General features: G+C 32.9%; 1 protein-coding gene across 1 annotated transcript in view; it reads left to right on the top strand.

The window, feature by feature from the left end:
• Positions 1-12,138, top strand: part of LRP1B (LDL receptor related protein 1B) — a 1,653,662-nt gene that overhangs the window by 1,130,342 nt on the left and 511,182 nt on the right. The window contains exons 30-31 of the mRNA XM_006921044.1: positions 10,621-10,795; positions 11,596-11,690. Of these exons, the coding sequence (XP_006921106.1) occupies positions 10,621-10,795; positions 11,596-11,690 (270 nt within the window). The remainder of the gene's footprint in view (positions 1-10,620; positions 10,796-11,595; positions 11,691-12,138) is intronic.

Below are 12,138 nucleotides of genomic sequence, written 5' to 3'. Positions count from 1 at the left end.
CAGTTTCCTGCTTTTTTTCCTCATCTGGTGTTTCTGGAACTGTCATGGCATCAGGTGCACAATGGAAGTTGCAGTATTTACAATGCAGATGAGATTATAATGATATTGCAATCAGCCAAAAGTCATGCCTTAGCCAAAGATGGAGTGTATGCTGGAAAAGTCAGGTTTTGGCTTATTCTTCCTGCAGGGGCTAAGACAGGGGAAGTTCTGAAGAAAGAAAAATGTTTCAAAGCTATATCCTGGAGGGAGAGGGAATATCCCTGCCCTACCCGTCCCTCCTCAGTATGGAGCACTGTGCTGCGCAAGCCTATGGAACTAAAGAAATAGAAACCAAATGATGCCAGCCTTTATAAAATAAGTTGTTGATTTTTAATGTTAATACTAAGGATAATGGGAACCAAGGAAGTGTTTTCAGGAGAGTGCAGCTTCACGATTAGTTTTGCCTTTGGAAAAGATCATTCTAGCTATTATATCTAGTAGAGAGTTGAAGAGTCTGGGGTGGGGTGAGTAGGTGAGTAGTAGACCCTGGGAAACAAATAAGTTCGCTGGTACAGTGGTTTTAATAAGAGATGATAGACCCGGACTAGACTGGAAACAACAGAGATAGTGAAATGAGGAAAGATTTTAAATATATCAAAGAGTAAAAATATAAAGGAACTTAATTAAATATGAAGGTTGAAGAATAGGCAATGTAGAAGGATAACTTCCTGATTTCTGGCTGCCCCACAAGTTGAACGATATTGTTGTTCCCTTTCTTCCACTGTGACACCTTAAGGATGATATACTTTCCATTATTAGAAATACTTGAGATGAACATTTGACAGTTCAGCTTCTGAACTCATCAAAGTATCTCACATCTTTCCAGCAATTGTACTTAATTTTATCCTTTTTTCTTTTAGATTTACTGTGAGTGACTCTCTGATCTTTCTCTTACTTCTTACATTGTTGGCCTTTGTATTTTCTTACTTCACTGTCCTCTCTCTACTGGATATTTTCTTGAGGGTCTTTCCTATCTTCCTTAGCTTAAGTCTAATGTGAAACGCATTTCAAAAGTCAGGCCCCAGATCTATCCATTGTCCCAGGCAGCCCCCATTTTTTCCTTCTCAAGCCAACCAGTTTCTGAGGAAAACACTGGGGCTCTTTGGGCCAAGCTTTTATGAAAGAGATTAGAAATATTTTGCCTTCTTTACTATTCTCCATAACCTGAAACACTAAGATGTTCTTAAACTCTGTATTATCCACATGAGCTATTTGTTACAGGGACTTTTAGTAGGTATACTTCTTATAAGGGTAATTACTAATAGATGACTATAGACATATTCGTTGTGTAAATTAACAAATATTTATACATGTTTATATATACATTTTTTTCTTTGCCCTTTTACAAAAACCAAAGGTGATTTTATTCTAAAAAAATAAATGTAACAATTCCTGGCAAAAGTTCTTGCTAGTGGTCTACAGCCCAACTTTTTTGTGTTAATTGATTCTTATACTTGAATTACTCATTGGTCTAAACACTTTTTGGTTATTCATACTCTAAGGTGTGTTTTTCTGACACAAGAAATGATATTAACTGTCATTAATGTGACTAGTACCATTATCTCATTTAATCTTTGCAAATTTGTTATTAAGAATTATTTCTTGAGGCAATTCACACTTGGGACTATATGTTAAGAGTTGCTATGAATCCTCATTACTCTTTAGTAAAAGGACTTGGGACTTCATCCCAAAAATCCTAGGTGTTTTCCCTTTTAAGATAGTCCCACAAGCTCAATTGCCCCTCCTTAACTTGTATACTGCCCAGAATTATACCTTATTGGATAATAGATCCATCCCCTCACCCCCCAAAAAACTCTCAAATACTCCTTTTAATTAACATAGTAAGAAAAAAAAAAGACATTAATACACCTTAAAGTTCCTATTAGAAGCCAGGAGTAGTATAATGGACTTTTCACATTTGTACGTATCATTATTATTTTATCTATCATTTATTCCTCATACAGTACTTTGAGGTAAATGTTACTTTTTTAAAGATGAGAAAGCACTTTGTTCAGGTTTGCCATGCTATGAAATATCAAGGCTTTGTTACATCCAAGTTTGGATTAGACTTTTTAACTCTAAAGCTATGCTCTTTTCCCTAAGTGTTCCTTTCTTTTACAAATAACAAAACTCAGCAGCTTTTCTATGACCATATGGTTTGTATATTATGGTGCATTCAAGCTTTATTTAATATATACTCAGCATGCTCTGCAGAGTTCATCTAGTAGTACCTGGGTGAAGTATAAGGATTAGACCATATCCTTGCCAACAATTTTATTGTTTATTCTGAAATATTAAGGAACAGCTTTTAGAAATATGTTGTCAACTTTACAAGATTCCAGGACACTGTCAATAGATTCTCATTTTTTTATTGGAAAAGACCTTTGATATATCTGATTATTCTAACGCAAAGTATAAATTGCTTGTCTTTGGAAAATTAAAGACTCAATTTTGGGCAAGTGTTATTGCTCTAGAAAAATTTTTTTAATACTAGAATTATCTACTCTCTGAATGAACTAGACTGTTAGAATGGGTTAAGCAGAAGCTAAAATAAATGAAAAGAAGATAAATATAAATTAGAAGTATATCTGTTTATTTCTGTAAAGAATGTTCTTTTATGTGCTAGGAAATTATCATATAATCATATGCTTTTTAATTGAAAAAAATTAAACCATTTTAAATACATCTTTTGATCACATTGCTACCATATAAAATCTAATTCTCAGTGTAACTTTGAATCTAATGACCCATTTCAGAGTAGATTTCCATCAGTATTTGAAACTGTTATCTACTTCTGCCAACAGTTACTTTGTTAGTACTAAAGAGTCATTCATTCCCTCTATTTTGCAAGACATCATATTAAATTGTACCCAGTAATAAAAATGCTTAGAAAATAAAAACTATTGTTAAAATTGGTCCAGAGAGAATGAAAGAAATGAAAACAGGTCAGTAAAAATAGTGAGCTCTAGATCTTGGAAACAGGCCTTGAATTAAAGTAGAAAGTTTGAATAGGAACATCTGTTGTTTTGCCTATTTCTGAATAGATTTTCAGTTTTCATTTTCACCCAGGAAGTTTTTGGTGAAAGAATGTCAACATCTGCGATTTTCAAAAAGAAAAAAAAGAAGAAAGGCAAAAACGACACCTATAACTGCCATTCCCTTGAGAACTATGTCTCTATAGCAATAGGTGCTAAATAAGCAATACTTCATATGTTTATTCTTCATCTTTTAGTTAGAAGAATAGAAATCATATTTTATTTTATGGCATAAGCTTTTTTTTTTACATCATATTCTGGATTCCATATCTGGGGCATTATATGGTTGGGGCAATGGCTGTTATTTAACTGAGACAGTGCATAACCTCAAGGAGCTTCCTATCTGGTGAAAGAATGGGTTAAACAACTAACTAAAATGTAAGGCTAAATGAAATAAGGAGTTTAATAAGGGTGTAAACCACTTCTTAGAAAATTAGCCCAGGAAACACTTAGTTCTTACATGAGATTACCAAAGTGTAAGATCGTAGTCAAACTAGTCCTTGTGGGGAAATGGTAGTGAATTCAATCCAGGTTAAGACATATTAGTAGGCACAAAGGTCCGAACGCTTCAAAGAAGAGCAAGTAGTGAGAGGTGGCTAGACCTTATAAAAGAGAAAACTAGAAGCTTATCATGATGGCAGATTACAGAAGGTGTTATACCAGAGTCAGGAACTGTTACTATATTTTTTTCTATTTTCCCTCAAGGCAATAGGAAGCCACTAGAGACCTTTAACAGATGGGTATAGGTGATTCAATCTCCCTTAAAGATAAACCAGGTGGAAATCTGAAAGTTATATTGAAAAAGTGAGAAATTATAGTAAGAACACAATTAGAAATTTATAGAAATATTCTAAATCTGAAACAAAAATGAGATTAGAACAATGGGAGATACGGTATAAGAAGGCGACAGACACCAAGGGTGTGGTAGATGTAGAAGAATTTAATCTGATGACTGAAAGAGAGTTGAAGTTGACTGGATTATTGAAAAGATATTGGAAACATCAATACAGATGAAAATAAAAAAAGAAGGCTTGCTTCAAACTTTTTTCCAATCAGCAGTGAGTTGTTTCTCTCAGACAGGAATAATTAGAGGTTTAGTACATTAAGAGATATGAAGATAAATGAAAATTATAGTTCTGCACCTATATTCTCTAGAAATAAAAATAGATTTTGGATACATATGTGTTAAAACTCACAAAACCAAGACAATGATAAACACTAAGTCATTCAGAGTTGAAAAGAAATAAAATCAGTGAGGATGAACGGAGAAGGCTTCTAAAATATTTGTAATGTGCTATTTCTTAAGCTGGATCATGGATTTATGTGTATATATATGTATGTATATATATGTATGTATATATACACATATATGTATATATTTATATGTATATATGTATAATTTTGTATGTTTAGTGTTTCTCATATATGCAACAAATCAAATATTTAATATTTATAAGTTCCCTTGAGAAAGCTTTTTAAAAATGTTACCACTTTACTGTTTGAACTTTGTTCCTAAAAACAGAGAAATAATTGCTCAGAAACCCACCTCAAATTAGTTTTGATTGGATGTAACCATACCTGCCCTCAGAAAGTAGTAAGAGTAATTGGGATGCCCTCCCACCTTGGAGGCATCACTGATTTGGGGCAAAAGTCTTTGTGCTCATCCTAAGACGATGGTGTCAGCAGGCGCACTTCATGCTGGGAGGCAGGAGAAAATAAATCTCACAAGAAGAGAAACAACAACCGGTTATTTTTTATTTTATCTGCATGTTAATCAATTTATGTGCTTATTCCCATCATTCTTCCATCTAAGATCTTCTTTTTATGATCATTTCTCTTCTCTCTGAATTAAATCCTTTAGTATTTCTTTAGTAAGAATCTGTTAGTGATAATCTGATATATTATCAGATATATATATTTATTTGGTCTTCATTTTTTGAAAGATAATTTTTTTAATTGTGGTAAAATATACATCATATAAAATTTATTATCTTGACCTTTTTTAAGTGTACAGTTCAGTATTGTAAGTATATTCGCATTATGCAATCAATCTTCAGAACTCTTCATCTTGCAAAATTAATATTCAGTAAATCAGTGGTCCCCAACCTTTTCATCACCAGAGAACTGTGCTCCTATAAGAATCTCATGTCTGATGATCTGAGGAGGAGCTGAGGCAGTGATGCTAGCACTAGGGAGCGGCTGCAAATACAGATGAAGATTTTCTCACTCACCACTTCTAACCTCCTGCTGTGCAGCCCACTTCCTAACAGGTTACTGTTGGGTACCAGTCCACAGCCCGGGGGTTGAGGATCACTGGCTTAAAGGATCTATTTCAAGCAGGCATCCACTTCAAGGGAGGCTATCTTGAATAAACACATTGCCGGTCATACAACTAGGTAAAGAGCCAAGCCACTTCTCTACACTGACACTCCTTTGGTAGGAATTTTTCAGCTTCATTATAATCTTATAGGACCACCTTTATATATGCAGTCTGTGGTTGACCAAAATGTCACTATACGATGTTTAACTGTACACTCAGAAGTGGAATTGCTGAGTCATCAGGTAATTCTATTTTTTATTCTTTGAAGAAGTGCCACACTATTTTCCACAGAGGCTGTACCATTTCATATTCCCACCAAAAATGTACAAGGATTCCAACTTCTCCATATTCTTCTCAGCCCTCGTTATTTTCTGGGTTTTTGTTTTGATTCTGTTTTTATAGTAGCCATACTAGTGAGTGTGACGTGGCATCTAATTTTGGTTTAGATTTGCATTTCTTAATGATTAGTGATGCTGAACTTTCTCTCGTGTTGGCCATTTCTATATCTACTTTGAATAAATGTCTATTCGAGTCTTTTGTCCATTTTTAAATCAAATCGTTTTTGTAGTAGTAGTTAAGATGTAGTATGAAAGATAACTCTGTTCATTAGAAATTTCAAGTTCAGAGTTATTTTCTCTCAACCCTTTCTAGATAGCATTCCACAATATTTTAGCATATCCCTTATTGCTATTGAGAATCTCCACATTTGTCTAAGTAACATTCTTTTGAATGATGTGTCTTTTCTTCTTTTCTCGTTAGCTACTTTTAATGTCTCCCCCCCGCCCCCTTATGACAGTATTTATTTAGCCACATAGAGTTTTGTGCCTCCTATAGGGTCACGTCTTTCATCAGATCAGGAGAGAAAAAAAAAAAAAAACCCTTAAATATTATTTCTGACCGTTTTTCCTAACCTAGTCTCTCTACTTCCTCCTTTGGAAACTCTGACTAGATAAGCTAGACTATTCATTCATCAACTCACTTAATCTTTTTGTTTCTCTGTTTTGACTGTGGCTAAATTCCTTTAATTTATCTTGCAGTTCATTAATTGAACCGCATCTGAGCTACTGGTTAATCCATTTAATAAATTATTATTATTATTAATATTGCATTAAAAATATTCATAAGTATGTTTGATTCTCATTTATATCTTATAAGAGGATCTCTAAAATAAATTATTGCACTTTGCTTATTATTTTAAAGTATATTTATTCCACTCAGTTTGCTTTATCATAGGTTTAGGATCTGTAAACCTGTTGTTTATATCTCTCTTTACTCTCTTATGTCTCATTTATTTGTGTATATTTTAATTTTTAGTTCTGATTTATTATGATAATGAACTCAGTCTGTGGGTGTTGTGAGAATTTGGGTTGAGGAATATTTTTATTTCAAATATTTCAAATCCATAAAGGAATTGAAACTGCTTCTGCCGGAAAGAAAATGAGTCACTATAAGCCAGGAATCACTTTAATTTTACTTCTCTACCCAACCAGTGGATACCTTATTGATAAACTACGTGTCTCTTACCTGAGTATAAACCTATGCTTAGAATTATTATTATTATTTTTTCTACCCAGAGAAAGGACAGAAAAAAGTAAGTTTTGTTTTCATTTTTAAGTTATTCTCCTTTTTAAGCAGCAGGTTTTTTTCTCCCACTCATCTATCACTAAGGATTTAAACCCTTCTGATATACCTGAGGATTTAGACCCTTCTGATATACCTGAGCTTGTTCACGTTTAGTCCTCCTATTCTCTGTAAATATAAGGACTAAACCCTCTTGAAGTGAGCAATTATCCATAAATCTCTAGATTCTCATTACAAGTTTTTGTCCCTATGGCTACACTAGTCTCTGTATTCCCATTAGCCTTCTTTTATGGTTTTAACTATCATATGAAGTGTGTTAGCACTTAGAGATTTTTATGTCTGTCTTATGAGCTTGACAATGCATTGAAAAGTTATAATTTATCATGCATGCATCAGGAAATTTTGTGGCAAGAAAGGCTTTTCAGAATTTCTAATCTACCTTAATTCAAGAAATGAGTCCCCAAAAATAGAAAAATTAAAATTTTGGAGAAACTTGATCAGAGATTTTGGTCTAACTTACTTGAAGACAAGAAGTAAGAGCCATAATTTATTATTTCAATATTTCTGTGAAGGAAAAAATATCATTAAACACATGCCATCACCATCCTTATGGTGAATCGACCAGGACACTCTAAAGCAACCAAACTTTGGCATTAAGAATGGTTTAAAAAAGATATGTTTTGTTTTGGACATAAAGCTAATAATTAGGAACTCCATCCAATCTAGTTGGTAGGAAAAAAAAGTAAGGACAGAGAATGAGAATTTCCTGAGTATTTAATTAGATGTGTATACTACTGAAAATGAACTTAAAGACCTTACATATCTGATATTTTGAGCTCAGCTTACACATAATCTTAAATTATCAATCATGCATGTTATGAATTTATTCATCAATTCATTAACAATATTTATTTTGAAGACAGTGTTGTATGCATTTGGAGATGGGAGCTATAAAGATAAATTAGCAAGGAATTTTCCCTTAAGATGTACATTTTAGAGTAGTAATATGTCAGCAAACAATTATCACAGTAAGTAGAAAGGCATTGGCCAGATGTAGTCCTGTTGAATTAGGTAGGTAGAGAAAATCTTTCTGGCTAGGATGTATAGGAGAGTTTATCAGGTGTTTGTGGTTGAAGGATGTTGTTGTTTATCAGCCAGCCTATTTTGCATGAAACTTAGGCAAGTGGAGATATGATAGGGTACGAGGTCCAGATAATCCTTATAGGTTGGAAAGGTCAGAACAAGTTTGGGAATCTGAAAACACATCAATATGACTGAAGTGTATGGTAATTGTTAAAAATAGTGACAAATGAGGTTGGAAAGGTGATTCTATTCAGATTATATAAAAAACCAGGCTAAGGAAGTTAGACATCACTTTTGTAGTGGTTGGAAGTTATTGAATACCTTGGTGAAAGCAAAGGTCATGATCTACAGCTCTCTAGTCAGAAAAATGACCTGGCAGCATCTAAATCAATTGCTTGATAGAGGAAAAAGACTAAACGCTATTGAAATATTAAAAATAAAAGTAGATTTGAAAGAGCATGAACCATACAATTGACAAGATCTAAATAGGTATTAATAGCTTACACGTGGCTATAATTTTCAATTTAATAATGCAATGTTATTTTCTAGGCCTTATGATTAGGACTCAATCAGAAATGAATAAAAGAATTGTAAGCAACAGAGATAGTCAAAAGGAAAACCAAAACAAACAAACAACAACAAAACAAACAGAAGAATAAAAACCTTTGGAGAAAACATATTTAGGGAAAAGAATATTAAAAAAAAAAACTAATTTCATTAATTTTGCCAATAATATAAATAAGCAATCCAGGGTAAAAATGCAGAAAGTATTAATTCCTTAGATTGCCAAAGTACCCTTCAATTCTACAATAAGATGCATAAACACACATCATCTAGTATGCTATTCACAGAATCTTATGTATTATTTATAATTACCTTATTTTCTCGGTTAAAAAAGAGGCCAAAATTTAAGTGACTTGGTTAAAGACAAAAAGTAGACATGCAACCCAGAACGTGAAGCCAAATTTTTTCATTACACCAATACTGGCTTTCAGTAACATATTAAATCCAGAGGGTAAAGGAGAAGGAAAAAATATCCTGGGTGAGCAATACATTAGTATCAGCCGTGGAAGGGTTATCTTTACAGAAGTGCTGTATCACTTTTTTTTTTTTTTTTTCTGTATAAAAATGGGAATCAAAGGAGGATAACTTAAAATAAGAGTCAATTTCAAGTTTCGGGTTTAAAAATGAAGAGTGAGAAGATACTGATTAGAAGACAAAATTGAAACATAGGAGCATCTTGTAAAGGTGTTGGATTAAAAGTGATTTAGAAAGAATAAAAGGATTTGAGAAAGTTAGCTTGGAAGAGATTCAAGGATGTCAGCATGGGGTGGAACCTCTCTTGCCAGTACTACTAGGAGCTGCCAGGCCTTGTGACTTATTTTTCTCTTTTTTATTTTGAACTAGTCGACACATTTTACAATCTGGAGTTTCTACTTTCAGGTGACAATCTAGCTTTGTGGCATCTTTTGAAAATTATAAATAGATATATCAATTCAATGATCTAAGTAGCGGGTGCTCTGGTTGTCTGGGGGCATTTGGACCAGAAACACTGCCACAGCAGCACCTGGAAGCCAATTAGAATTTGAAGAATTTTGTCCAGTCCCCAGATCAGCTGAATAAGAAGTGTAATTTTTATAGTCTCCAGGTGTCTTATAAGTTTGAATAACACTGACCTAAAAAACTCTAAAGGTACACTATGCTAGAAAATATTAAAACTTTGTAAAATAAAGGCAAAGCCATTTCAGAGTTAGTAAATGCCACATCTTGGGGACTAAACTGGTCTTCTTTATCTATTAATATGCTAAAATAGATTTTCTAGTATCCATCATCGTTGGCACTTTATTTTAATTTGCTTCTTTAATTAAAATGTTTAATTGTATTTAAGCCTAAATAATATCACTTTTTAAAGATGCCTAATTGAATAATCAAGGAATAACAACCCAAATATTCATATTGTCTGTAATAAATTGAAACATAATTAGATTTGAGTAATTTCTTTAGAATCCACATTGGAGGAATGCTAAAAGGATTTTAGTTTCTTTGTATCTCAGTCAATTTCTGTTAACTATCTGTTTTGAAAGATGTTCAAGTCCATTGATTCTTTTAGGAAAGTTGAATTGTTTTATTTCATTTCAGTAACAAATTGGCACTTAAAACATAAAATAGTCCATTTGTTGATGGCCCACAGTACCATGTCCTAACTAGAAAGATGTGCTACCAACTGGAGAAGCTATTACTCTGATTTTAATTTTGGTCACCTTGGCCCACAGGACTGCTGCCTATTTCTGCTCCTAAATATTTACTAGTGAATCATTGACTCCATGTAATTTCAGTGCTAATTGTTGCGTTAGGTTTTCAAATGGCTCAGCACTAAGACATTAATGATTATTCATGCTTTAAGAAGGGCTGATAAGGGAATGAGATTACTGTCTTGCACAATTTTAGCTAACAAATTAAAGTGTAAATTAAATTTTCTCTGAGACAGAAAATAACTTACTTGGAAAGCCAAAAGAATGAGAAACTTCATTTACTTTTAATTTTCTTTTTCCTGTTTTACAGATATTCAGAGTATCAGAGGGCTGGCAGTGGATTGGGTTTCACGTAATTTATACTGGATTAGCTCAGAATTTGATGAAACACAAATTAATGTGGCAAGACTAGATGGCTCTTTGAAAACCTCAATTATCCATGGAATCGATAAGCCACAGTGTCTGGCAGTTCACCCAGTCAGGGGGTAAAGTATGATTATTTTTTTAAGTTTTTCAAAAAATTTACATACCTCTGATCTGATTTTATATAAAAACTTTAATTCAGGGGACACATATATATCAGCTATACAGTCAAGGAAGCTAATATAAATATGGAAATTATAAAAGTTATCCCTGATTAGAGATTTCTGTTATCTGCAAAGAATTAGATTTTTATATATTGTTATAAGACGTCTTTTTAGGGAGTGACAGTTCAGAATAAAAAAAATTCAGGAAAAAGTTGTTGATTTCATTTTAAACACAGGTTGTTAGTAACACATTTGTCGCTCGTTGATATTTTGGTCACTCCTAAATAGATTAGATTCTCCCATCTTCTGGCCAATCATCATGTGCCCACATAGAGAGCTTGTGTAGGGCTAAAAGAAATCATTTCTCCTCAACACTTTCAACGAGAATGGTTGAAATTATTTTGTTCCCTTCTCAAGTTTCTGAGTTCTCCAAGCCAACTGGATTCAATCTTGGTGACTTGCTTTATATAGAAGTAATTTACTACAGTCATAGTTAAATATTCCGTTGTAAATGTAGGAGAAAAAAGGAAGTGAGGTCATTGTCTTTCAATTATAGGACAAAGCGAGAGTGATGCTTTCTTCTCAGACAAATATGTAGGTTACTTTCATCAGTGGCTTAACAATTTGGAGCCTTCCTGAAAAGAATCAATCGTGAGACAACAATTTACTTTCTATTAACTTTGTTCTTTAGTGTATGTTTCTAGTCAACAAGTATGTCTACATCTAATATTTTTAATCCATACCTTTTTTGAATTAAGGAAACTCTACTGGACAGATGGAAATACAATTAACATGGCAAACATGGATGGCAGTAATAGCAAGATTCTCTTTCAGAATCAAAAAGAACCAGTTGGTAAGTTTTTTTTTTTTTAATTAGTTTCTACAGTTTTTAATAAGACAAACCTGTACTTGTACAATGTGTCCTTGATCTAGAGCTAAAAGAAAATATTAAAGATTAATAAGAGAAATTAAATTAAGAATTTGCCAATCTTATTGAATCCATTGATTCTATGTGGAATAAAGAGAAAACATTCTTTTGATAAGAGACTTTTTACAGTATATTAAGTACTAATGTTACTTAAAACAATGTAACTAATAAATATTTTATTTTCACTAGTGAGTATCTGATCTGTTGCTACAATGGCAGTATAATGTACTAAGACTTCCCTCATCATTACTGTGATATTATTAATAGTTACAATGATTTGAGATTAAGTATTTAGTATTTGGTTTTCAGCAGTTTTCATTTGAAGTATGTTTACTTAGTTTGTTTTCCTACCTTTGCCAACCATTGTAAATTA

Source organism: Pteropus alecto, unplaced genomic scaffold (assembly GCF_000325575.1).
Source record: "Pteropus alecto unplaced genomic scaffold, ASM32557v1 scaffold3, whole genome shotgun sequence".
NCBI lineage: Eukaryota > Metazoa > Chordata > Mammalia > Chiroptera > Pteropodidae > Pteropus > Pteropus alecto.
The sequence above is the reverse complement of the archived record's forward strand: the minus strand, read 5'-3'. Positions and strand labels throughout refer to the sequence as shown.